This window comes from Sebastes fasciatus, chromosome 3 (assembly GCF_043250625.1).
Source record: "Sebastes fasciatus isolate fSebFas1 chromosome 3, fSebFas1.pri, whole genome shotgun sequence".
Classification (NCBI taxonomy): Eukaryota; Metazoa; Chordata; class Actinopteri; order Perciformes; family Sebastidae; genus Sebastes; species Sebastes fasciatus.
In genome coordinates, this window is record NC_133797.1 from 10,662,553 (window position 1) to 10,685,639 (window position 23,087).

General features: G+C 41.6%; 2 protein-coding genes across 4 annotated transcripts; both read left to right on the plus strand.

The window, feature by feature from the left end:
• The first annotated feature begins 1,034 nt into the window (after positions 1 to 1,034).
• Positions 1,035 to 18,339, plus strand: LOC141763971 (interleukin enhancer-binding factor 3-like). 3 transcript variants are annotated; one of them, XM_074628837.1, is made up of 20 exons: positions 1,035 to 1,181; positions 1,630 to 1,764; positions 3,341 to 3,452; positions 3,915 to 4,108; positions 5,208 to 5,376; positions 5,513 to 5,924; positions 8,527 to 8,618; positions 10,292 to 10,387; positions 10,519 to 10,630; positions 10,722 to 10,819; positions 11,914 to 12,019; positions 12,105 to 12,245; positions 13,888 to 14,078; positions 14,409 to 14,528; positions 14,712 to 14,843; positions 15,597 to 15,746; positions 16,284 to 16,410; positions 16,500 to 16,538; positions 16,799 to 17,131; positions 17,878 to 18,339. In XM_074628837.1, the coding sequence occupies exons 2-20, from the start codon at positions 1,655 to 1,657 to the stop codon at positions 17,985 to 17,987; spliced, it is 2,844 nt and encodes a 947-aa protein (XP_074484938.1). In that variant the 5' UTR covers positions 1,035 to 1,181; positions 1,630 to 1,654; the 3' UTR covers positions 17,988 to 18,339. The 3 variants fall into 3 exon arrangements, with proteins under 3 accessions (XP_074484938.1, XP_074484939.1, XP_074484940.1); XM_074628838.1 differs by having other exon boundaries at positions 8,539 to 8,618; positions 17,878 to 18,143; XM_074628839.1 differs by lacking the exon at positions 16,500 to 16,538.
• Positions 18,340 to 20,959: 2,620 nt separating this feature from the next.
• Positions 20,960 to 22,618, plus strand: acp5a (acid phosphatase 5a, tartrate resistant). The gene is made up of 5 exons (XM_074628867.1): positions 20,960 to 21,119; positions 21,192 to 21,391; positions 21,524 to 21,648; positions 21,743 to 22,088; positions 22,181 to 22,618. Exons 1-5 carry the CDS (start codon positions 21,029 to 21,031, stop codon positions 22,418 to 22,420), a joined length of 1,002 nt encoding a protein of 333 aa, XP_074484968.1. The 5' UTR covers positions 20,960 to 21,028; the 3' UTR covers positions 22,421 to 22,618.
• Positions 22,619 to 23,087: the final 469 nt, after the last annotated feature.

A 23,087-nucleotide genomic window follows, 5' to 3' on the forward strand; every position in this document is an offset into this window, starting at 1 on the left:
AGTCTGGCTATAATAGATGAGGTGCAGCGCTTCAATGAAATACTATTATTAGCAGCTTCCTGTTCTATCTGTTTCCTCCTCCCCTGCATCATCTCTTTCCAACCTTATTCGCGTGGCCTGCACTGCCACATTTTTTCCTCCTCATTCCCCGGGCCTGTCCGAAAAGCCTTCCTGACCATTTTTAACTAACATCCAGTCATATCTGACTCACTTTGAAGTGGTCATATAACACTGTGCTGATGTGATAAATTGCACAATAACATCCCGCATTCTGTTCACCACCTGGAATTATAGATATTTAAATCAATATCCTCCTCACAAACACTAACCATACACTTCCACGCAACACACACACACACACACACACACACACAAACACTTGTCTTTTTTATATATTTACTGTATTGTTATTGTTGTTATTATATATATCTTGTCCTAATTGTTGTTATCACTATTATGTAGTCATATTATTTCTTTTTATTAATCTTGTCTCTAGGTGGAGGCTTCAGATAAGCCCAGTGTTTTTTTTGCCTCTTCCTGCACTGTATATTATTCATTTATTTTTTTTGTTATGTTGTATAGCTGCACTATACTCATTTTTAACAGTCTCTTCTGCACTATATTCACTTTTTTTAATAGTCCTGTATCACAGCTGTTATCCTGCAATATATTCAGTTTTTTTCTTCATCTCCTTGTATTTTTATATCTGGTATATTTTTTTGTACTTTGTACTACTAACTTTTTTATTGCCTTTTTACTAACATGTTTTGCACTATGGAACTGTGATGCTGGAAACTTGAATTTCCCTCGGGATCAATAAAGTTACTATCTATCTATCTATCTATCTATCTAGTCTTAAATTGTGCAAAACAAATAAACAATTTGATAGAATTAATTAATTAATTAATTAATTAATAAATCTGAATATCTAATTCAGGACTTGCTGGGTCCTCTATATGAGTGTATACAGTATGTGTGATCACAGAGAGCTGATTTAGAACTTGCTGTTCGCACTCCGGTCCAGCAGGGGGCGGTATGCAGCTTCAACCTTAAAACCAAAGAAGAAGAAGAAGCAGAAGAAGCGGAAGTCATCTTCAGGCCTGGCGACCGACCACCGACCCGTCCACAGCATCGTTACTGAGAAAAGCTCTACACACCTTTTTATTCACTCCTTGTCACAGGTAAGCACCAAACTGCACCAATAACACCCAGTCAGAGTCAGTGGCATCACAGGAAACAGACTCCTCTAACGGTAACCATGGCAGCGGCATGCTGGACAACGGGAGCTAGCTGCTAGCATCTAGTGGGCGGTCTGCTGTAAACATGAAGCTAAGCTAAGCTAACTAGCCGTCTTTGTCGCAGTAGCGATGACGTACCTTTGTTCAACATATGATGGGACGCTACATCACAGCTGTATAAGATAGTGTGTGTTCATTAAACTACTAAATGCACACGTTGCTTATTAGTATGCAGACGAGTTTCCTTGGTAACGTCAGCTGTTAGCAAATGATGCATGTGGACAACCGTTAGCCAGCCAACAGTCACATCATGCATTACGCTTGTTTGTATTTGATACTGTGATCCAGCAGCTGTACAGCAGAGCAACACGTTGTGTTTCTCTTCTAACAGAGGTGGTATCTTCGGCCGTGACAGCATGGCGTCCGCTGCAGCGCAGTGGGATGAGCACCAGGCGTATGAGGAGCTGCTGTACTGGGACAGTCTCATTCAACAGGGCCACCGCCTCCTCCCACACGACTTTGACCGGTAACAGTAAACATTCAGTATCTGGTCACTAACCCGCACTACTGTTAGCCAGGCACTAGAGTCTAGTGCAGGGCTAACACAGAAGTCTAACATGAATTCACACACAACATGATCCTGAGATAAAGGCAAGGCAACTACATTTGCATAGGCAAATGATTATAAGTAAACTCACTGTACTGAAATGCATACAGGAAGTAACACGTACAGAAGAATATAATACAAATTAATTTAAAAGAGGGGGCTAGAGCAGTCAAGAACAATTCAATTCAATTCAAAGGTATATGGATGGGGATGGTTGGGAGTTGAGGAGCAGGACAGCCTTGGGGACAAAGGTTGCCCTTCTCCTCTGTGTCCTGCAGCCTGGGCTGTGAGATCCAGCCGGCTGACCTTAACATCTACTGCTTGCATAGGGTGGAGAGAACTCTAACAGGAAGTCCAATAATTTTGGAGCAGACTTTGACTGTAAATGAAAAAATTCAATTCAATTATTAAAAATAATTAAAAAGGAGGCTAGAGCAGTCAAGAAGAACAATTAAATTAAATTCAAATCACTTTATTTGTCCCCGAGGGGCAAATTGTAGAGGCTCGTAGAGTAGTACAATTAACAACACAATACAGGAAAATGTTAAACATCTTGAAAGTTAAAAAATAATGATACAAATATAGTAATAATACTAGTAAAATAGTCCTGAGGGGAGCCACTCAACTGCAGGGAACAGGACGTGTGAGGGGTCCTGTAAGATCCTACCAGGTGACCTTAACATCTGCTGCTCGCATATGGTGGAGAGAGCTCTAACAGGAAGTCCAATCATTTTGGAGCAGACTTTGACTGTGCTGTGCAGGCGGTTTCTGTTCTGAAGGCTGATGGAGAATATCATGATGCTCTCAATGAAGGAGTAGTAGAAGGTTGTGAGGATTTCCTTGCTGACCCCAAAAGAGTTGAGCTTTCTCAGGAGATATTGCCGCTGCTGGCATTTCCTAAGGATCTCCTCCGTGTTGGAGGCAACACCACAAACACACACAGAAATTAATCATAGATCTGAGAAAATATTACATTTTTCTTTTGCTTTTGAATGTGGGTACAGTTGTGACTAGGGATGGACCGATCCAACTTTTTCAGTCCCGATACCAATACCTGGGCAACAAATTGTTCAGAACTTAACAGGAATTAAAAGTCCAGTATATAATGTATATATAGTATATAAACATAGAATTTAATTGAATAGATCGGCCCCAGTGTCGGCGATATCCGATCCAGTTATTTGAGTTAGTATCGGCCCAATAACTGATCTGGTATCGGTGCATCCCTAGTTATGACAGATCAGGTAACATTTGAGTTTGCCAGTGAGCTGATCAGTAAATAGTCACGTATATTTTACTTGTTTTTGTGCTGTCACAGCCTGTTCAATTAAATGTAGGATATTAATATGAAAGCACAGTGGGTAGATCAAGCCTCATAGGGTCCTGCTGTTCCAATTGCACACAAAAAATCGACATTGCTGTAGCACCTGCTTTTGACTTGAACACTGGAGCTTGTCTTCAAAGCTGTCCTGATTTTGTCATTTCCTCTTTCCAGATACGAGGACCTGCGTTACTGGTATGACTGCCTGTGCTACGAGGAGGAGCTGAGGCAATACAATCATTACGTCGCTTCTATTGAGCATCATGAGGACCGACGACACCATCAGGTTCTTGTTTCACCTGCTAAATCGTTCCCCAAAGGCTTGATAATCCATAGGCTTTTTAATTTGAGTCATTTAATCCGCTTCTTCAAGCCTCCGCGTTAAGATTGAACCTCTAATGTTTTCCAGCTTCTTTTGTTCTTTAAAAAGATTGCTCTTCCTCTTGCATGAAAGCTCTATCTGGTGCATGTCTCTTTTTTCCAAGTGCATGATTTATTTACAATTACTATTAATATTATACTTCACAATTCTATTTTTACTTTTCATATTGTATGAGATTGTTATTTCACAAGAATACATCTGACAAGCAATAAACTGAATAAGGAATGCCAGAACTGCTATTATGAATACAACAATAACTTAATAATATATGATTACAGTATAAACTAAAGGTATATTTGCTCTCATCTACAGTATGTTGTTCTTTTGTCCAACATAAATCTTACTTATTCTGATTTCCCAATTAAGGAACCTGCAGCTCCACGGGTGCAGTCCGGGCCATATGACCGCCACGTGATGGCCAAACACTCTGAAGTGTATCCTTCACCAGAGGAGCTGGAGGCGGTGCAGACAATCGTCTCCCGTGTGGAGTGTGCCCTTAAGACTGTGTCCGACGAGATGGATACGCCGAAAGATAACAAAGAAAATACAGAGGAAGGGAGGTGAGCGACGTGTCCAGATGGTCTGTGGCAGCTGTCCCAGTGATTTAAAGTGGAAGTGAAGTGTTCAACCAGGTTAAGCTGGTTTACTAAATGGACTTCCACTCTAATGAACAATTATACAATAAAACATGACAAATGTCAACGTTTAAAGGAAAAAATAAGATCTGTTTCATTTTTTGCGGCAAGAGCGCCGCCATGTTGCAGTACTCTAGCCTGTGTTGTCACATGGTTAGTTGGCTCGGCTGAGTTACACAGATACAACGGTAGAGACAGTGAAAGACGGAGACTGAGGAGACACGGGACAGAAGAAAACAGAAGTGCGGACACTATTGTATTGTGTGTTGTTGAGCCGCTAGCTAGCTAGCAGAAGCTAAAGCTACCGGCAAGTAACGTAAACAAACGCCAAAAAACGTGGGCTTCAGAATAAAGTAGTGCTTTCAGCGTTTATTTTCTTAGCGACCCTGTCTTTGAACAGTCTGAATGAGACAGCAGATGAGGAGGGACAGGTGATCAGAGAGGGGAGAGGACGAGAGATGGAGAGACAGTCAGCTGCAGCTGGACTGTCGGTAAGCTCTTTGTGCCGCCAGCCAGCGCTGCAGTAACGTTACCGATCTCCGTTTCAGCGACAGTTTATGAAATGGGCTGTTTTGTCCTTAGTTTTAACATTGTAGAACTCATCTTTACATCCAGGAAAAATACAATTGTGTCCCCTCTTATGTTTTCTTCTGTCCCTTGTCTCTTCAGTCTCCGTCTTTCACGGCCTCTAGCATTGTATCTGTGTAACTCAGCCGAGCCAACCAACCGAGTGACGTCACAGGCTAGAGTACCGCAACATGGCGGCGCTCTTGTCATGAAAGATGAAACGGATCTTCTTTTTTCTTTTAAATGCTGACATTTGTCATGTTTGTAATATAATTGTTCATTAGAGTGGAAATCCATTCAGTAAACCAGCTTAACTTGGTCAAACGTTTCATTTCCATTTTTAAAAAGTATATCAAGTGGTGTTTTTTAAAACGAGTGTTAACTCAACAGTTTTTCCTCCTTTTATATAAATAATTAAATTATTCTTTTTTTTCCTTCTTCCGCTTCACAATGCAAGCAATGATTCACAAGAACGTGTCCTGCGTGGGGTTATGAGAGTCGGCCTGGTGGCCAAGGGTCTCCTGCTGACGGGAGACAAGGACCTGGAGCTGGTGTTGCTTTGCTCCAACAAGCCTACCATCACTCTGCTTAATAAAGTGGCTGAAAAATTAACTGCACAGCTAGAGGTAGAATTGAGTATCTAAATTTTTTTTACGTCATTCTCCATAAAAACATTTCAGATTTAGAATTACGTTATTGTTGTTTCTCGGGTATTAAGCGTCCCTCTTTGCTTTCCTGACGTTTTGCTCCTCTTTTTAATAGGAAAATTCAGCGGGGACATATACAGTAAGCCAGTGCCCAGGAGATGCAGCCCTTGTTGTGACATGCACCAAGGAGGGTTCGGTCCTGACTCTCACTATCCACCTGACATCACCTCTTGTCAGGATGAAGCAAGAAAGTAAAACTGCAGAAGAAAAAGAGGAAGTCGGAGCGAAGCAAGAGAGCAAAGCTGCAGAAGAAGAAAAAGAAAAAGAAGAAGAAGACGACGACGACGGGACGAAGCAAGAGAGTAAAACTGCAGAAGAAGAAGAAGAAAAAGAAGAAGACGGCGACGGGACGAAGCCAGAGAGTAAAACTGCAGAAGAAGAAGACAATAACGACGACGACGACGGGATGAAGCAAGAGAGTAAAACTGCAGAAGAAGAAGATGAAGACGACGAAGAAGAAGAAGAAGGTACGTATGTTGGTTGAGTCTCCAACATCAGCTACCACAGGCCTGATCTGTGTGTTCTCAGTATGCAGACACTGTACTGCTCCACTGAACTTTAGCTTTGCACTGAAAACCGAAACAACACACGTGTTGTCCATCTTCATCTCATTAACCCTCAGTGGAGCTTGTACAGTGACTGTCTCAGACCGATGCCAGTGAACGACCAATGAATGTTGGCTCTTCACTGGCTCGAGAGTCCCGCCGTCGTTTTGGGACCAACTGGCATTTGCCAGCTCTGCATTTCCTCTGTAGTCGCTGATACATTCTGCACATGTTGTTAATAACAATGCCACAGTCATAAAAACAAATTTGTTTATTCTTGTTGAATTGTTTTCATGTTTTAAAGTGAAGGCTTTTCAAGAATAACAAGTTAAAGCGCGCATTGCATGTACTTGATGCTGAACATGTCCATTTGGCACCAGCTGCAGCAAAACTGATATATAAATTCAGCCAGACAGGAAAAAAAGTAGAAACAACTAAATCACTTTTTGTTCGTTTATAGAAGTGTTGGTTAGTGGAGTGTTCTGTGTTGATCAGAATGAGCTGTATTTACGTGGAAGTTTAAAGTTTCAATGAGTTCATTTAAAGGTCAAAGGGAGTGCTGAAGCCCCACTAAAGGAATCATACCGGTCTCAGTGCAGTTTTAGTTCATTCACTACACTGCATTTAAAATGGTGTAGTGATCATGATTTGTTTCCACAAACATTCAGACTTGATCAGGTGCAGCACTGACACTGTCCAATGCATGGATTTGCTAAGCTCCGACACTTAATATCATTAGCACCGAACAGTGTTTAAAACATTCAGCTAGCAGCTTCTCCTATCAGCTGGTGCTCCACTGTGTAACACTGCTGTACAATCACAAGTGTGCCAAGTCTTTCTGTAGTCTTCTCTCCAGCTGATCACATCAAGTCAATTTCAGGAGTCACATTTTCCCAGTTAATCTTTCATTCATATCATATCAATAAGTTAAAGAGGACCTATTATGCTTTTGTGCCATTTCCCTTTCCTTTAGTGAGTTATATAGTTTTATGTGCATGTAAAATGTCTGCAAAGTTACAAAGTCCACGCCGAAGGGAGTTACTCTCCCCCCACAGAGACACTGCTCCTGAACTGCCTGAAACGCCTCGCTTGAAGTCCCGCCTTTTCTTCCTTAATGTGGTGATGTCACCAAGTAACATATTTTGCCCAGAGGCTAATTTGGCACGCCGTCAAACGCAACTAGTTTGAGCGGAGCTGGAGCAGAGTCCGAAGAGATGGACGTGGTTGATCAATCACAACAGAGTGGGCCAGCTGACCAATCAGAGCAGACTGGGTTTTAGAGCGGGCAGGGCAGGAGCTCAAACAGAGCGTTTCAGACAGAGGGTGAAAAGAGGTGCTGCAGCACAGCCGGTATGAGAAAAGTAAAGCATTTTTTGAACATTAAAGCATGTAAACATGTTCTAGTAGGAACCCAAAATACAAGTATTCACCTGAAAATAAGCATAATAGGTCCCCTTTAAGCTTATAAATGTGGTATCTTTGAACAAAGATGTATTTTGATCAAGTAGCCGGTGAGAAATAAGGTGTCAGATTTAGTAGGCTACTGCTGTTACTTAAATATGTATCTGACACATTGAATTAATATTTAAGTAAATATATAAATATTGGATGAGACTTGATATCAGGGATACCCAATAATAAAGGACTTTACTTTGGTGACATTATTAGTATTATCAAATCAATTTATTTATTGGTATGTTGAGCTTTAAGAAAAGTTCCGATTTCCTCAATAAGGATGAGTTGTGCCGAACAATTCTCATTTCAGCTCAATATTATTGTAATTTGGCTATTATCGTGCAGCCCTGTTGCAAGCATACTTTACTGTTGGCTATCTGTTTTTCAGTAGTTTTTAATCTGTCCTATCACTCATGCAGCTGTTCATTGTGGCGCAGAATGGAAATCCACTTGCAGAAGCTTAAGACTTGCTGTGGATAGATAGGTTGAATTGTATTTGTAGTGTAGAAAAGTGAGCTAAAACTTGCACAAAGCTGGTATGGCTCTTTGTGTTTCCAATATTTAATAGGGCCTTTTAAGCCACTTTTAGATGAGGGACTCCCATCAGTTTTGCTGCAGTGTGGGGCAGACGTGAAGATTCTCTAAATGCTTGTGATTTACAATTAAATGCCTTTTAGTTTGTGAAGTTTTTTTAGGAACGCTGGACCTTTGACCAACTGGACACACTGTCTCAGGAGGGGGGGGGAGCAGCAAACCCAAGCCAAGGGGCTGAGGGAAGGGGGTGTTTATAGTCGTTTATCCAGTGAATACATTAACAACATCCTATTGTAAATACTACTGTCTTTATGACATTCTTTACTTCCACCTTCACACTGTGGGAAGTTAGCTGGGATCTGTGACGGGTGACCATTATGCTAGTTGGGACCAAAGATTTACACATTAGGTACTTGGGACCCCCTTTACCTGCTGCTGCTGGTTTGGGGAAAGCTGCTACTCCCTGAGCTGCCAGACAGAGCCGACCCCCTTGGTCAAACTGTACCTTTTTCTTCTTACCCCACCTCGTCAATAGCAACGCGAACAGTCAACGATCCGCCGGACGTTCTGGACAGGCAGAAATGCCTAACTGCCTTGGCGTCTCTCCGCCACGCTAAGTGGTTCCAGGTTTGCATTCACGTCCTTATTTGTACATAAGGTTTAACTGTTTCTTTAAATAGTCTCTCTTTATTATCCATTGAGAGACAGTAACACTTTTAAAAACTGCTCTCAGTTGTTGTTGATGTAGTTAGGCCTGTCACTATAACTACTTTTGTTGGACGATATATTGTCCAAGAAGTCATTGCGATAAACAATTTTATTGTCGTTTTTAAGACCATTTTATGCCACTGATATAATAATATAATGGCACAATAATGCAAGTACACTCTTTAAATGAGCAATGAACTTTTAATTCTGAAGAATATTCAGACATTGGAATGTTTAAAAAAAACTTGAAATATCCTAAATAGGGCTGTCAAACTTAACACGTTAATGTGAATTCGTTTTTAACGCAACTACTTTCTACAACGCATTAACGCAACTTGTGATTTTTAGGTTGTAGCTGGCTGAGTTTCAAAGCTAAAGTGAAGATATGAAACTAGAAAACCTAAGGAATCCACTGTTACCAACCATGTGATACGAGCTTGTCGCGAAGGAGGGTTAATAACGCTCCAAACTTGTGCTAAGTTTTGAGGAGGAAAAACTGTCATGGACATTTTCAAAGGGTTCCCTTGACCTCTGACCTCAAGAAATGTGAATGAAAATGGGTTCTATGGGTACCCACGAGTCTCCCCTTTACAGACATGCCCACTTTATGATAATCACATGCAGTTTGGGGAAAGTCATAGTCAAGTCAGCACACTGACACACTGACAGCTGTTGTTGCCTGTTGGGCTGCAGTTTGCCATCTTATGATTTGAGCATATTGTTTATGCTAAATGCAGTACCTGTGAGGGTTTCTGGACAATATTTGTCATTGTTTTGTGTTGTTAAATGACTTCCAATGATAGATATATACATACATTTACATAAAGCAAGCATATCTGTCCACTCCCAAGTTGAAATCTCCCTTTAAGGTACATTTTGAACAGATTAAAATTAATATGGATTAAATATTATAATGAATTGACGGCCCTAATCCTAAATAAATGAAACCACACAACCAAAACAATAAATGAAATGGACTCTCGAGCTCTGTTAAGAAAATCTGTGCAATGCCTTATAATGTAAAGTCTTCTAATGGTAGGGAAAACCCTGCTGTTTATTTTGGCATCATGTTGGCTAAAGCGTTGGACATTCATATGTAAACAAACATAAACACAGCGGGCAACATCGAAGTCAGCAAAAATGATTGAGGTCATGTCCATATAAAGTTGATACAGTAATTATTGTGACAGGCCTGGATGTTGTCCATAATCTTTATGAAAGGGGAAAGTGTGTCGGAAGTTTCAGAGTTATACTTCTTAACTCATGAGTGATGTGCTGATCCATGCCAATGACAAATTTGGAGAAATCATTGGTATTGCCGCCAGCATATTCTTTTATTTATCAAAATGTCCTCTGTCAGACTGAGCTCTCTCAATATCAACTGTTGTGAAAAGGGTTATTTCTGTTCACCACAACAAACAGAATGTGGACAAAAATGTGTGATATGTGTTAGTCTGGTTGATTTGGAGATGGCTCAGTTGTTCTGCTTTGTTTTCGGGGTCGTTTTGTGGAACCTCAGAGCGCAGGGTTGAGGTGACATCAGAGGCGGCGGCGGCTCCCCTGACTGAACTGGCTTTTGTTTGTGTCTCCAGGCCAAAGTCAACAACCTGAGTTCAGCCGTCCTCGTGATCCGGGTCATGAGGGACTTGTGTAACCGTGTTCCTACCTGGACGCCACTTTCAGGATGGGTGAGGAAACTGTTTTTTCATTTGTGGCCTTTCTAGCTCTTTGATCAAAACCTTGACTCTTTTCTTTTTTTTAAATGGAGCTTGGATCTGGATAAGTAGTGTCTATACTCTGTGCTCTCATCCCCACATAGCCTCTTGAACTGCTGGTAGAGAAGGCTATTGGTACATCTGAGAGACCAATGGGAGCAGGAGAGTCATTGCGCAGGGTTTTGGAGTGCGTTGCATCTGGAATCCTCTTGGAAGGTGAACTTTTTATTGAGTTGTGCAAACCAGAGTGTATGTTCATATACTGGCATTTCTATTAATACACAAATGTATCTGTATCTGTGCAAAGATGGCCCTGGAATTAAAGATCCATGTGAGAAGGAAACGGAGGACGCCACTGGATATCTGACAACGCAGCAGCGTGAAGACATCACGCAGAGTGCTCAGGTAAGATGACGTACTAATACATAAGGCAAGCCGTTTTAACATCTATTAGCTAGACTGGATATTCATTACAGAGATCTGTATCTGCAACGTCATTTTGCCTAGTCAAAACTCTAATTTTACATATCTGTAATTACATTTTGACTAGTAAGATTCAAACTACTTTTGCCATTCATGTGTATGGGGTTTCTCATTACAGATATCTACAATTCAGTTGCAGATATCCGCAGTGTGAATTAAGGTTATCTGCAACTGAATTATGACTAGTTGATATTCCAGTTTCAGATATCTACAATGTAATCCTAACTAGTCAGAATTCCAATTCAAGATATCTTTAATTCCCCTCAATTGAATATATCTACATTGTCCTTTTTAGATATCTAAAATTGTATTTTAAGTAGTCAGAATGACGTTGTAGATATCTCAAACTGAAGTTAGGAATAGTCATAATTTAATTGTAGATATCTATTATCAAGTTATAGATATCGAAATGAATTTTGATTATCTCCAAATGAGATATCTTTAACTTTTATTCGGCCTAGTCAAAATGTGATTACAGATATCTTGAATTGGAGTGGGAGGCGGGAGTGGCTATTCAAACATACTATGGCACTGCACTGCAGCCGTTGGTTTATAAAGTGTGTCTGGAGATCATAAATCTACAATACACTGTAAATTTCGACCACAACTCTCTAGCGAACAAAGCTCTCGTTTTCCTTTTTCAATCAATTCCTTGATGAGCTCTTTCTATTTCATGACATTTTCTAGCTGTATTATCAACAGCAGCAGCAGTAGCTTCTGCTGACACTGTTCAAATGCTTTGTTGGGCCAATATCTGTAACTGTTATTTAGGATGGTCAAAACTGAATTAGTTATATTTCTAACTGTTGTTTTGACTAGTCAGAATGACCGTAGAGATATCTTGAATATAAATTCTGACTCGTCACAATGTAATTACGACTAGTTAAAATGCCGTTGTTGATATCTCCGGAGAGTCAAGCTTAGCTAATAGAAGTTAAAACGGCTTGCAATAAATACATGCACCAAAGCAGACCTGCATTTGTGGATAAAATACCTAACTTTTACATTTTCCTTAGTTTGCCTTGAGGCTGTGTGCCTTTGGACAGATCCATAAAGTGTTGGGGATGGACAAACCTATAAAGCCACGGAAATCACTGGGAGCCAGCGGCAGAGATGGCACAGGTACCTAATGATCCTTTCCCCTTTTATCTGTGCAAATTTTCATGAAAGGATCTGTTCTCACGCTCGTTTCTGCTGTCTCATGCAGCTCAGATACCACCTGCTGGACACGTCAGCCTGCCAGCAAAGAGACCTTACACAGATGTGGACAAAGAAGAAGAGGGGCCTCAACTCAACAGCAAACAGAGGAAGTTTCTCAAGTTCCAGAAGCGCTTTCAGAGGAAATCATGTTAGTAATGAATATCAGAGGCCCCGGTATAGGCTGTGAGCCTTTTTTACTGTTAAATGAGCTGTGGTTCTATAACTGAAGTCATTACTTTCAACTCCATGACACAACTTGAACCTGACATTGTGCAGGTGTTATAATATACTAATGTATATTGTCAGTTCAACTGGGCTTATTTAAAAAGATACTATAAGTGTAATTTGAATCCAGTTTAATGTTGATTGTGACCGTTTGTACAAATACACACTATACATGCCTCCACATGCACTGATGTGCCAGTTTATTATGTACACTTAGCTAAATCTAATGCAAACTAGGGGTGTCCCCGACTAAGAATTCACATAGTCGAATCTGATTGGTCAAGTCTTGCCTGTCGTCGAATCATGTTTGTTTTTTTTACTGTTTTTTTTGTTGTTTTTTTGCTCATTGTTTGACGCTGTTTGTTGTGTGTAGTGGATGTGGCGCTGTCCGTAGTACTGAAACGGGATCGATAGACAAACAGACACGGTTTTTCTCAGCCTGCTTGCTTTTCGTGGTTGTAAATAGAAGTTTCGGCCCTGATTCATCCCCCCTCATTGTAGCGATCCACTGACTGAAGGGAAACGACACGGGACAGTCAACGAGAGAGCTGCAAGCCGCAAACAGCTGTTTCTACGCGCCTCCCTCCTCTGCTGATTTTGACAGAGAATCGATCATAAATTCAAAACATATTTAGCGCTCTACAGTGCTACGTTCTTATGTGAGTGCTCTGATTAATAAATGTATTCTTTGATTTTGAAACAGTCGCCTTATGTTGTTGTTATTTTTCGCCAAGATGCTGCTCCGAGATTGATTGAAAGCACATGCAAATTTGTATTAATGTTATCAACAGGCTGGTGTTTATACCGAAATAGGCTACATATCATGATTTATGGGGAAAAACCAAGCAATTCTATGTAAAATCAGACATTCAGCAACCCCATATAGCCAGAATGGAAAGATCCTTTGTTTTATAACCAAATTTTTCCGCCACTGCGATGATTCGACTGCGATTGACAGTCGAATCGGGCTCCTTAGATCGACTAGTCGACTATTCGGGGTCACCCCTAACGCAATCTGATATCTCTGTACCTAATAAATTGGAAACAATGTATGTAATTACTGAAATAATGATTGCAGAGTAGCAGGTTTACAAATTTATGTATATTTCTCAAGTAAATTGCTCATAAGCTATTGACCAATGATCAGAGTTAATTGTGCTTTTGTTGAAAATTCCCAAAATTGTTGTAGTCTTCAAGTATTAAAGGATAGATTTGCATTTTACATTATAACAGTATTCCTATAGCAAAATACATCACTCACATAGTGTATGAGTACACAGCCTTGGTTTCAACAGGGCATATTAGGGGTTAATATTGGAGCTCCTGTGCCTATGTGACACTGGACTGTAGGTCTAGTTTTTCAGTAAACTAAATCAGGACAGTTTTGACCCTGCTAATAGAAACTTGGCGTATTAATGCAAAATTATCTTCTGTAAATGTGCTTTAAGAAATACACAATTATTCAAGGTTACCACTTTTGGGGAATCCATGTAATGAAATGAGAAATTGCTCATATTTTATATGCTTATATATGCCGTTTTTCTACCTGTTCCTTTTTTCCGTAGTCACGGATGACTTTAGCATGAATGCCGTGATGCGTCTGAACCAGTACAAACCTGGCCTGGAGTACCGACTTACATCTCAGACCGGTCCGGTCCACGAGCCGGTCTTCACAATGGCTGTGGACTTGAATGGGAAGCCCTACGAGGCGACGGGGCCCTCCAAACGAGCTGCCAAGCTTAATGTAGCCACCAAGGCAAGACTCTTGTATTTCTGTCTACATTATTATTCAAAAGCTAGTGTCCTTAGTAGCCTGCACGGCATACAGTGTTTCAGCGTTTTGTTAATCGCTTTGTCCTAGCTCACTCATCGGCATAATAGCTGTTGTAGTTTAGTGATTGGCTCACATACACACATCACTTACAATAAACAAACTCCAGATTTAATGCATTGACATTGTTTAATAACACAGCCTGCAACATCTGCCTGCTCTGATTGTTGACAGTGTTTTTTTAACCATCACAGCCCACACTGGTCATGTGAATGAAGGAACAGCTGTTAATGTTTTGATTTTTGTAATTCACAGGTCCTGCAGGATCTCGGTCTTCCGACAGGCTCAGAGACTAAAGCAGAGCCCATTGGTGAAGTTGAAGGATCCCAGGAATCAGTCAAAGACGCCAGCACGGCCTCTACTGCATCAGAAGAGGTATGTACCTCAGTCCCCCCTCTGGAGAAGTCTCTTTTTAAAACTCCCACACAATAAAGCCGTCTCAGAATTTGCTTTCTTCAGAGAGAAAAAAAAAGTGATGTGTGGGATGTTCTCGAGTAAAGGGTTTGAGGTCATGTGTGTTTAACAGCCGGCGTTTGTCCATTTGCAACTTTCCAACAGAGCGCTCAGGGTCCCATCTTGACCAAAAAGGGCAAGAACCCTGTGATGGAGCTGAATGAAAAGCGGCGCAGCCTGAAGTACGAGCTGTCTGCAGAGACCGGGGGCTCCCATGAAAAGTGCTTTGTCATGGAGGTGAGTCAGCAGTATCATATTCAAGAAACAAGACTACAAAGATAATCAAAAGGTCTCTGGTTTTTAAGTGACAGCTGTGGCCGGAGGCATTATGTTTTTCGGGTTGTCCGTCCGGTCTATTCTTGTGAACGCGATATCTCAGGAACACCTGGAGGGAATTTCTTCAAATTTGGCACAAATGTCCACTTGGACTCAAGGATGAGCTGATTAGATTTTAGTGGTCAAAGGTCAAGGTCACTGTGACCTTACGTCCATCCCAATCTCGTGAAAGCGATGTCTCAGGAACGCCTGGAGGGAATTATATTACATGTGGCACAAACATCCACTTGGACACAAGGATGAACTGATTAGAATTTGTGGGTCAAAGGTCACTGTGACCTCACAAAACATGTTTTTGGCCATAACTCAAGAATTCATATGCTAATTATGACAATTTCATGCAAATGTCTTACAGAGTAAAATGATGTATTGATGACATTTTGGACAGACATGGATGTAAACTGCAACTTGACTGGTTGGCGGAGGCATACAACCACAAGGTGGTAATTCTAGTTTTCATCCTTTGCTTTCCATGTGTGTAGGGAACACAAAAATGAAAACCTTTAGTCCACTAAAGATTTCCACGTTTTGTAACGTGTTACAGCGTCTGACTTTGCCGACTGTTAGCGGTAGAATCATATAAGAATAAACAGTGATAGAAAGTAATGCATATCTGTTTTAAAAGGTAAAAACTTTCATCTTTTTCCTGTCTAGGTGGAGGTTGATGGGCAGAAGTTCAAAGGGAGAGGCTCCAATAAGAAGGAAGCAAAGGCCTACGCTGCCCTCACTGCTCTAGAGAAGCTGTTCCCAGATGACGACACCAACAGAAGTGCTGTGAAGAAGAAGGTCACCTACACTGACATGGTAACTCATCTAGTTAATGATGTCCTCTATGGTTTATCTGGGTGATATTGCTGATCTTGAAGTGAGTCAGGGTACATTTCCATTAGAGTATACACGGTCTGTATTTGGATGTGGACCATTTTGGGTGAATATGGCTCTTTGTATATTGTGGATTTGCAAATGTATAAATGTTGAATAACACATTCAGTTCCTCAGTTAAATATCAAAATTGTTGAACCCCTCAAGAATACATGCTCACTTAATTGTTGCTTTTTAGGCTACATCCACACTAATACGTTTTAAAACGGCATTTTAAAACAAAAATGATCTCCGTCCAGATGAGGAGGCTGTGGCTAATGTCTCCGTTTAAGGGGCTCGAAAACGCCGGAGTAGTGTGGACGCTAGGCATAAACGTAGCAAAAGTTATGCCTTTTAAAACAAAAACCTATTTGTGTGGATGTAGCCTTAATGTATAAATGCATTTGTGACACATCAGCCACTGCAAGCACATTTCCACAACTCTCTTGCCTAAAAGCATTCGCTCTTCCTGCCCAACAGCACATCCCAGGGTTCGGCACTATCCGGGGCATCCCTTCAGACTCCGGGACTCGTGGCTGGGGTCCCCACAGAGGTCGAGGCAGGGGCCGAGGCAAACCGTTCCCTCAGGGACCCAGCTATAACAAGAGTAAAGAATTTTGCACTCAATACTCCATATACAGTCCTTTAAATACGAGAAATCAACTAAATAGTCATTTCTTTCCTTTATTTTAAAAGCCAACTACAGTTATGAGGGCAACACTGGCACAGGCTATCGTAAGTGTTCACTAATCACCAAAACATCCCTGAAAGAGTTACAGCTTGATTCTTGTGTAGCCACCTTAATATAAGTAGTAAAAGTCAACATGTCTATGCCATGCATATCTTGCCTGGTTTCTCATGATTGACATGTTCATTTTGGTTTGTACCACTCGTCTTTTGTTTTGTTTTGTTTTGACCATTGAATGAAATTCAGATGTTTGAAACAGCTAATTTTACATATTAGTAATATTGCTCTTGTTTGATCTGTCATTTAGATAATCCTTATGATAATAATGCAGCCAGCACCGCAGTCCAAGAAACTGGATCAGAAAGCAGCGTTGGCTACGGCACTTTTTACCCGGAGAGCAGCACCACCACCTACGCCGCCCCGCCCGCCTCCAGCTCCGACCCCAGCACCACGGTGGGTGAAAACTACCAGTCGATGCCTCCTCCCGCTGACCAGGAAAGCCCCTACAGCTACGGGTATGGAGACGAGAAGAAGAAGATGCTGACCCAAAGTCAGAATGAGGGCCAGGGAGGAGACTACTCTATGTACAGCACCGCTTACCCTAGCTCGGTGACGGGCGGCCAAGTGTATAATAATTATGGTGAGTAAAGACGTAGCAAGTTGAAATCCACCCCCTGCAATCAAATAGAACTGCTTGTCTCTTCCTGCTAGTGCTTTTTTTATATTGATATTGGGCCTGTCAATCAATTAAAATATTTAATCACAATTAATCACACATTTTTTATCTGTTCAAAATGTACCTTAAAGGGAGATTTGTCAAGTATTTAATACTCTTATCAACATGGGAGTGGGCAAATATGCTGCTTTATGCAAATGTATTTATATATTTATTATTGGAAATCAATTAAACAACACAAAACAATGACAAATATTGTCCAGAAACTCAAGCCCAACAGGCAAAGACAGAAACTGCATGTGATTATCATAAAGTGGGCATGCCTGTAAAGGGGAGACTCGTGGGTACCCATAGAACACATTTTCATTCACATATCTTGAGGTCAGAGGTCAAGGGACCCCTTCGAAAATGGCCATGCCAGTTTTTCCTCACCAAAATTGAGTGTATGTTGCCAATGGATTCCTTAGGTTTTCTTGTTTCACATGATGCCAGAATCTGTTCTAGCTTTAAAACTGAGCCCGGTATAACCTAAAAATCGCAAGTTACGTTAATGCAATAAAGAAATTAGTGGCGTTAAAGTGAATTTGACAGCCCTAATTGATATATAAATGATCCCTCACTGCATTTTCACCCTGTTTCAACATCCCGTTTTCAGAGAAAACGCATCAGATACATTAAATAACACCTTCTGGTTTGATCTCACTCCACAGACTGGGGAACCCAGCAGTCCTCTGGGAATGAGCAGGGGTACAGCACGTACCAGGGTTTCGGAGGACAAAACCAGGGCTCATACTCTGGATACAGCGATACGAATTACTAACCACACACATTGTGTCACATTGTGTCCAGCCTTTCTCACCTCAATATGTCATTTTAGTTTTTTGTTGTGTTTTTACCTCACTTATAGTTGTTGGATATCTGGTATGAAACAGTTGTAAGTGATAGATGATTAAAGGGTGCCCGTTTTCTTCTGCAACATCCCTGTAAAAAAAACATACCTGGTTTATCATTATGTCTTATTTCTAGGGTTGTTGTGTTTTTCTAATCTAGTGTACTGGTTCTGTATCAGTATGTTATGGTTTTTATTTCTGCTTGTAGTTTTGATCTGAAGATTTATTTCTGTGTCCTATGAAATGCTCAAATCTTTCTTGTAAAATAAATTACTTTTTTTTTGGAGCACAGTTTCTTACTATGAGTTCAGTTTGTCATAAACAAATACAGTTTCAGAGCTTATCTTTTCTGTTACTGTGATGGATGGAGTTCTGATATTTAAAGTTCAGGTCAGAGTTGGGCTACCATTTGTTTAATTATGAATCATGTCTTCAAAGCTGAGTCAGCTTCCCTTTAAAAATACCAAAGACACATCAGTGTTACTGGGAATGTTTTGCAACACCCATGAGTGCATGCAGATGCTCCACCATATCAGCCAGTCTAACATGCACATAGTACGACCATATAGCACACATGGTCTAAGTGTACAGCTATGTGGCTGGCAAAGATGAGCTGAGAAGCCTTGTTGACCCTTGTGAGGAAATTAGGTTACTGTACTTGCAAACGTACTTGAGTTCCCCAAAGAGAAAATAGGAGCACAAACAGAATGTAAAATAGGCGATACGCGTGGTAGGTGTAGAATAAGTTATAATAAAAATGTATGTAAATGCATACTGCCACTGTTTTCAGCAGTAAGTAATATACAGTCTGCTTTGTATATCAAGACATGGAATATATACAAAGGTGAATGCACCTACACTACAGCCCTAAAGCTGAATGAATATTTGTAATTACTTTCTTAAAGGGGAACTCCACACATTTAATATTGCTCTTCCATAAAGATTGTGAAATGGATTTTAAAAAAAGAACAGTCAAAATTGAAGTAAAGGAGGCGTAGATATCATGACTTTAAGGCCCAGACACACCAAACTGACATCAAAGATCTAGCGGCAACGAAGGCCGACTGTTGCGTCGCCTCATGTCGCCTTTGTTGCCTTTGTCTTGGTTGACAAGTTGCATTTGAACACAACGTTAAGATTAAAGCCGACGGCCAACAACCACGTACGCTCTGCGCCTGCGTGAGGTGAAATAACTCTCCACACCAGCAGGCGGCGGTAGTCTGTATTCATCATTGAAAAAGGGAAACCGGAAGGTCGAGGACAGCGTCAGGACTGATCAGATGAGATGACGAAAAAAAATGAGAAGAGCCTCCTGTGTGTGCCCTCTTAGCTTTACTTGTTTGCTTGCTTGCTTTCCTCACTTCTGTTTCTCTTCTCGTGAACTGATACATTTAAGCTGAACAGCCAGTCAGAGTGATTTCTCTCACCGACGGGCTCCGATACAGATTCAACATGCTGAATCGGCCGAAAAAACCTCAGACACGGGCAGACTAGAGCCAACGGTGCAAGACACACCGCAAAAACTTGGCCGACACACGCTCACCGATGGCCCCAAACTGTCCGACGGCCAACCGTTGGCTTGGTGTGTCAGGGCCTTCAGTCCCTAGTATGAGTCAAGCTCCAAAAACACTGGGTCCCACATTTCCCATGATGCCACTCACTGGCATCTTTTATTAGACTTTCCTGCTTTATAAGTATGCACATCGTTCAAACTCCACACCACCAGTTTGTAACAAGGGTGTTCTGGTGAAAACTCCAGAACACCAGAGATAATCCTGATCCTGAACTTAATGTGTAATCAGGCCTGCATGTGTGAGCTGTATAACGCTGCTGTCATCTCCATCTTGCATGCTAGTTGCTCTTCATCTGTCCATGTAAAAATGGGTCTTCTATTGATTTAAGGCTGCAAAAATCCAATTCACAGTTTATAAGAGCAGTGAGTCCTGTTTTCAGTTAAAATGTGAAATAGGGGTTTGCAGAACCCAATATTAATAAGAAAACAAAAACTCAAAATGAATACAGTCTGTATTTTGTGAGACTATACCATTTGGCCATGCTGTCAACATTTATTGTGCTTTATGTTTAAGCATTAGGCCACTGAAATAAACTCAGTAAGCTACATTTCTCATTCCCAAATTATCTAAAAAGACGGAAACACGGATGAAAAATGAAGAAGGAAAAACAGTGATTAACACTGAAGTGGAAAGATTGGAGTCTGGACACCAGCTATAATAACCGTTGAAGGTCACATGTGGCCCAGATGACCATGCGTTCCCAAGACGGAGTCAGGGTGTGAGCAATGATCATGCTCCCTGTGGCGTGTTCCGGGGACGGTCCTCCTGCAACTTCTCCTACAGGAATGCTGATAAAAAGGCGAGGAACGAAGTGCGCTGCGATGACGGAAAGTGTCCCGTCAGGTCATCCTGAGCACACCTCAACAGTTATCAGCTGTGAGTGTTCTTATCTTTGACTCTCTGACATTATTATCTCTATCACACCTACTCTTGGAAAAGTTGTTTTTCCTGTCAGCCAGCTTTGTTTTCTTGATACTGTTTCACTTTTGTGGCGTCTCTGCTGAGGCTGATGAAGGTTCATTTGATCTGAGAGCAGAGTTTCTTATCTGAAAGAAACAGATATGCCACTATATGCTTTGACAGACATGCAATTGTGACCTTTGACCCTCTCAGCCTCACAGACATGGCTGCATTGATTAGCTTCTATTAGCTCCAGCTGGGGCATGTCTGCTTCAGGCTGCAGCCAATCACAAGTCACCTTTAGGCATAAAAGCAACATGTTGTTGAGTGCTTGTTGAGGTAAGAAGGGAAGAGGAAGCGTAGGCTTGCATGGTGCGCTGCGGTTTGTTCCTTGTTCCGCTTTTGGTTTCTGTGCTTGTGCATGTGATAATGTCTCGCTCTCCATTTGATCTGTTTAGTTCTGCTGCTAACTGTAGAACTGATTTATTTCTTTACAGATGGCGCTTACACTGGTATCCATCTTAATTGCTGCCATTCCTGTGGCCTACTGCTATCCTACTGCCTTCGAGGACTTGCAGGAAAGTAGCAGTAAGTATCACTTCACATTCATGATCTCTGGTGAGAGACTTCATATCATTTATGTTTGGTGTTCCCTTACAGCCAACCGAACCTCCATTAAGTTCCTGGCTTTAGGAGACTGGGGCGGCGTGCCTTACCCGCCTTACATCACCGCTGTGCAGAAGGCTACTGCTCGAGAAATGAGCAAAGTAGCAGAGCAGATGGGAGCTGACTTTATTCTGGCCCTTGGCGATAACTTCTACTACAAAGGTGTGAACAGCGTGGATTCTCCTCGGTTTCAGGTCAGTTGAGTCAACTTGATGTCTTCTGAAATTAGTTTAAAAAAACAAAAAAACTTCACTCCAATTTTGGCTAGAGCTGGCCCTGATTGTGGAAGTAAAAACCCTGATTTCTCCTCCTGAATCTTCTATCAGAACACTTTTGAGGATGTGTACACGGCAAAGTCTCTCAGAATCCCCTGGTACGTGCTCGCTGGCAATCATGACCACGCCGGGAACGTCAAAGCCCAGATCGAGTACAGCCACAGATCTGACATATGGTAAGGACCAACTTTTAAAAAATGTTTTCTAAAACAATCCAGAAGTCTTAACCTGATAACGGAAATGCAACTATGCTCTCTGTTACCTTCTTAGGAGGTTCCCCTCTTACTACTACGAGCTGAACTTCCGCATCCCAAACACCGGGAAGACCTTGACCATCATCATGCTGGACACCATAATGCTGTGCGGTAACTCTGACGACTTTGTGGACGAGAAGCCCAGAGGCCCCCTGCGTGAGGTGGACGCCAACCGTCAGCTGGTGTGGCTGCAGGAGAGACTGGCTCGGTCCAAGGCGGACTTCCTGCTGGTGGCCGGCCACTACCCCGTGTGGTCTGTGTCCGAACACGGGCCCACAGAGTGTCTCCTGCAGAGGCTTCACCCTCTGCTCATTAAATACAAAGCCACCGCTTACCTCTGCGGTCACGACCACAATCTGCAGGTTGGTTCATGCAAAAAATATGAACGCTTTTGGTATAAATCCGCCAGGCTGCTTTTACCTTCAATCCCATCTGGTCTTTGTCTCCCATACAGTACATCGAAGAGTCCGGCGTGGGCTACGTGGTGAGCGGTGCTGGAAACTTCCTGGATCCCGATGTCCGTCACTGGCACCATGTTCCCAAAGGTTCTGTGAAGTTCTTCACCGGCAAAGCTTCGACACTGGGAGGATTCGTCCACGCAGAGGTCACAAAGAACGAGATGATCCTGACATTCTTCCAGGCTAAAGGCACTTCTCTCTATCGCACCGTCCTCTCCCAAAGGACCTTTGAGTAGACTCACAGCAATGGTCACGTATGTCAGTTATACACAGTTTAGTTTGAAATCAAAAGTAATGGCTAATAATCCTGCGTTTTTAAACTTTGGCATTAATATTTCAAAGCAATTCCTAACGCAAGTTTTAAAAAAAGAGAATCAACTTGTTTTTATGTAAATTTATTGTATGATAAAATAATAAATGTGGTTTGTAAAGAATGTGTCTCGTCAGCTTTGTTAGTCTTGTGACTTGTGGTGCTGAAGTTTCCACCACAGACTTAATGGCTCAAAAGATTTGCTGCTCTCTGCTTGGTGTAGAAGGTTACAATCCCTCGTGTCCTGAGCTCTTTAAAATGTGGTTTATAGAAGTGCTTGGCGTGTCCTCTGCAAACGCAACCATGAATGGATCTGCTCAGTCCGACTGAGAAAGCAGTTTCTGTACGGAAACGAGAATTCAACATGACATTTGAGATGAATTCCCATCCTGTATTGTCACATCTGATGGTTAATATATTAAAAGGGTGCCCTTGTACAAGTACCTGGGTGTATGGATAGACCAGGAGTTCTCAAACTTTTTGGGGCCAGGGAACCCTTACACGAGAGGAAATTTTCCAAGGACCTTCTCATAATTAACACAATCAAGTACTGTGTATATACCATTTTTACTCTTATATGCCATTGAAACTAT

What these genes read in the sequence shown, in the direction of transcription:
- acp5a (XM_074628867.1), top strand. Translation starts at nt 21,029, where the DNA reads ATGGCGCTTACACTGGTATCCATCTTAATTGCTGCCATTCCTGTGGCC. An exon ending in GGACTTGCAGGAAAGTAGCA is followed by an intron (nt 21,120 to 21,191) that starts GTAAGTATCACT and finishes GTTCCCTTACAG; the next exon opens with CCAACCGAACCTCCATTAAG. An exon ending in GTCACGACCACAATCTGCAG is followed by an intron (nt 22,089 to 22,180) that starts GTTGGTTCATGC and finishes TCTCCCATACAG; the next exon opens with TACATCGAAGAGTCCGGCGT.
- LOC141763971 (XM_074628837.1), top strand. Translation starts at nt 1,655, where the DNA reads ATGGCGTCCGCTGCAGCGCAGTGGGATGAGCACCAGGCGTATGAGGAG. An exon ending in AGGACCGACGACACCATCAG is followed by an intron (nt 3,453 to 3,914) that starts GTTCTTGTTTCA and finishes TTCCCAATTAAG; the next exon opens with GAACCTGCAGCTCCACGGGT. An exon ending in GGGACCCAGCTATAACAAGA is followed by an intron (nt 16,411 to 16,499) that starts GTAAAGAATTTT and finishes TTATTTTAAAAG; the next exon opens with CCAACTACAGTTATGAGGGC.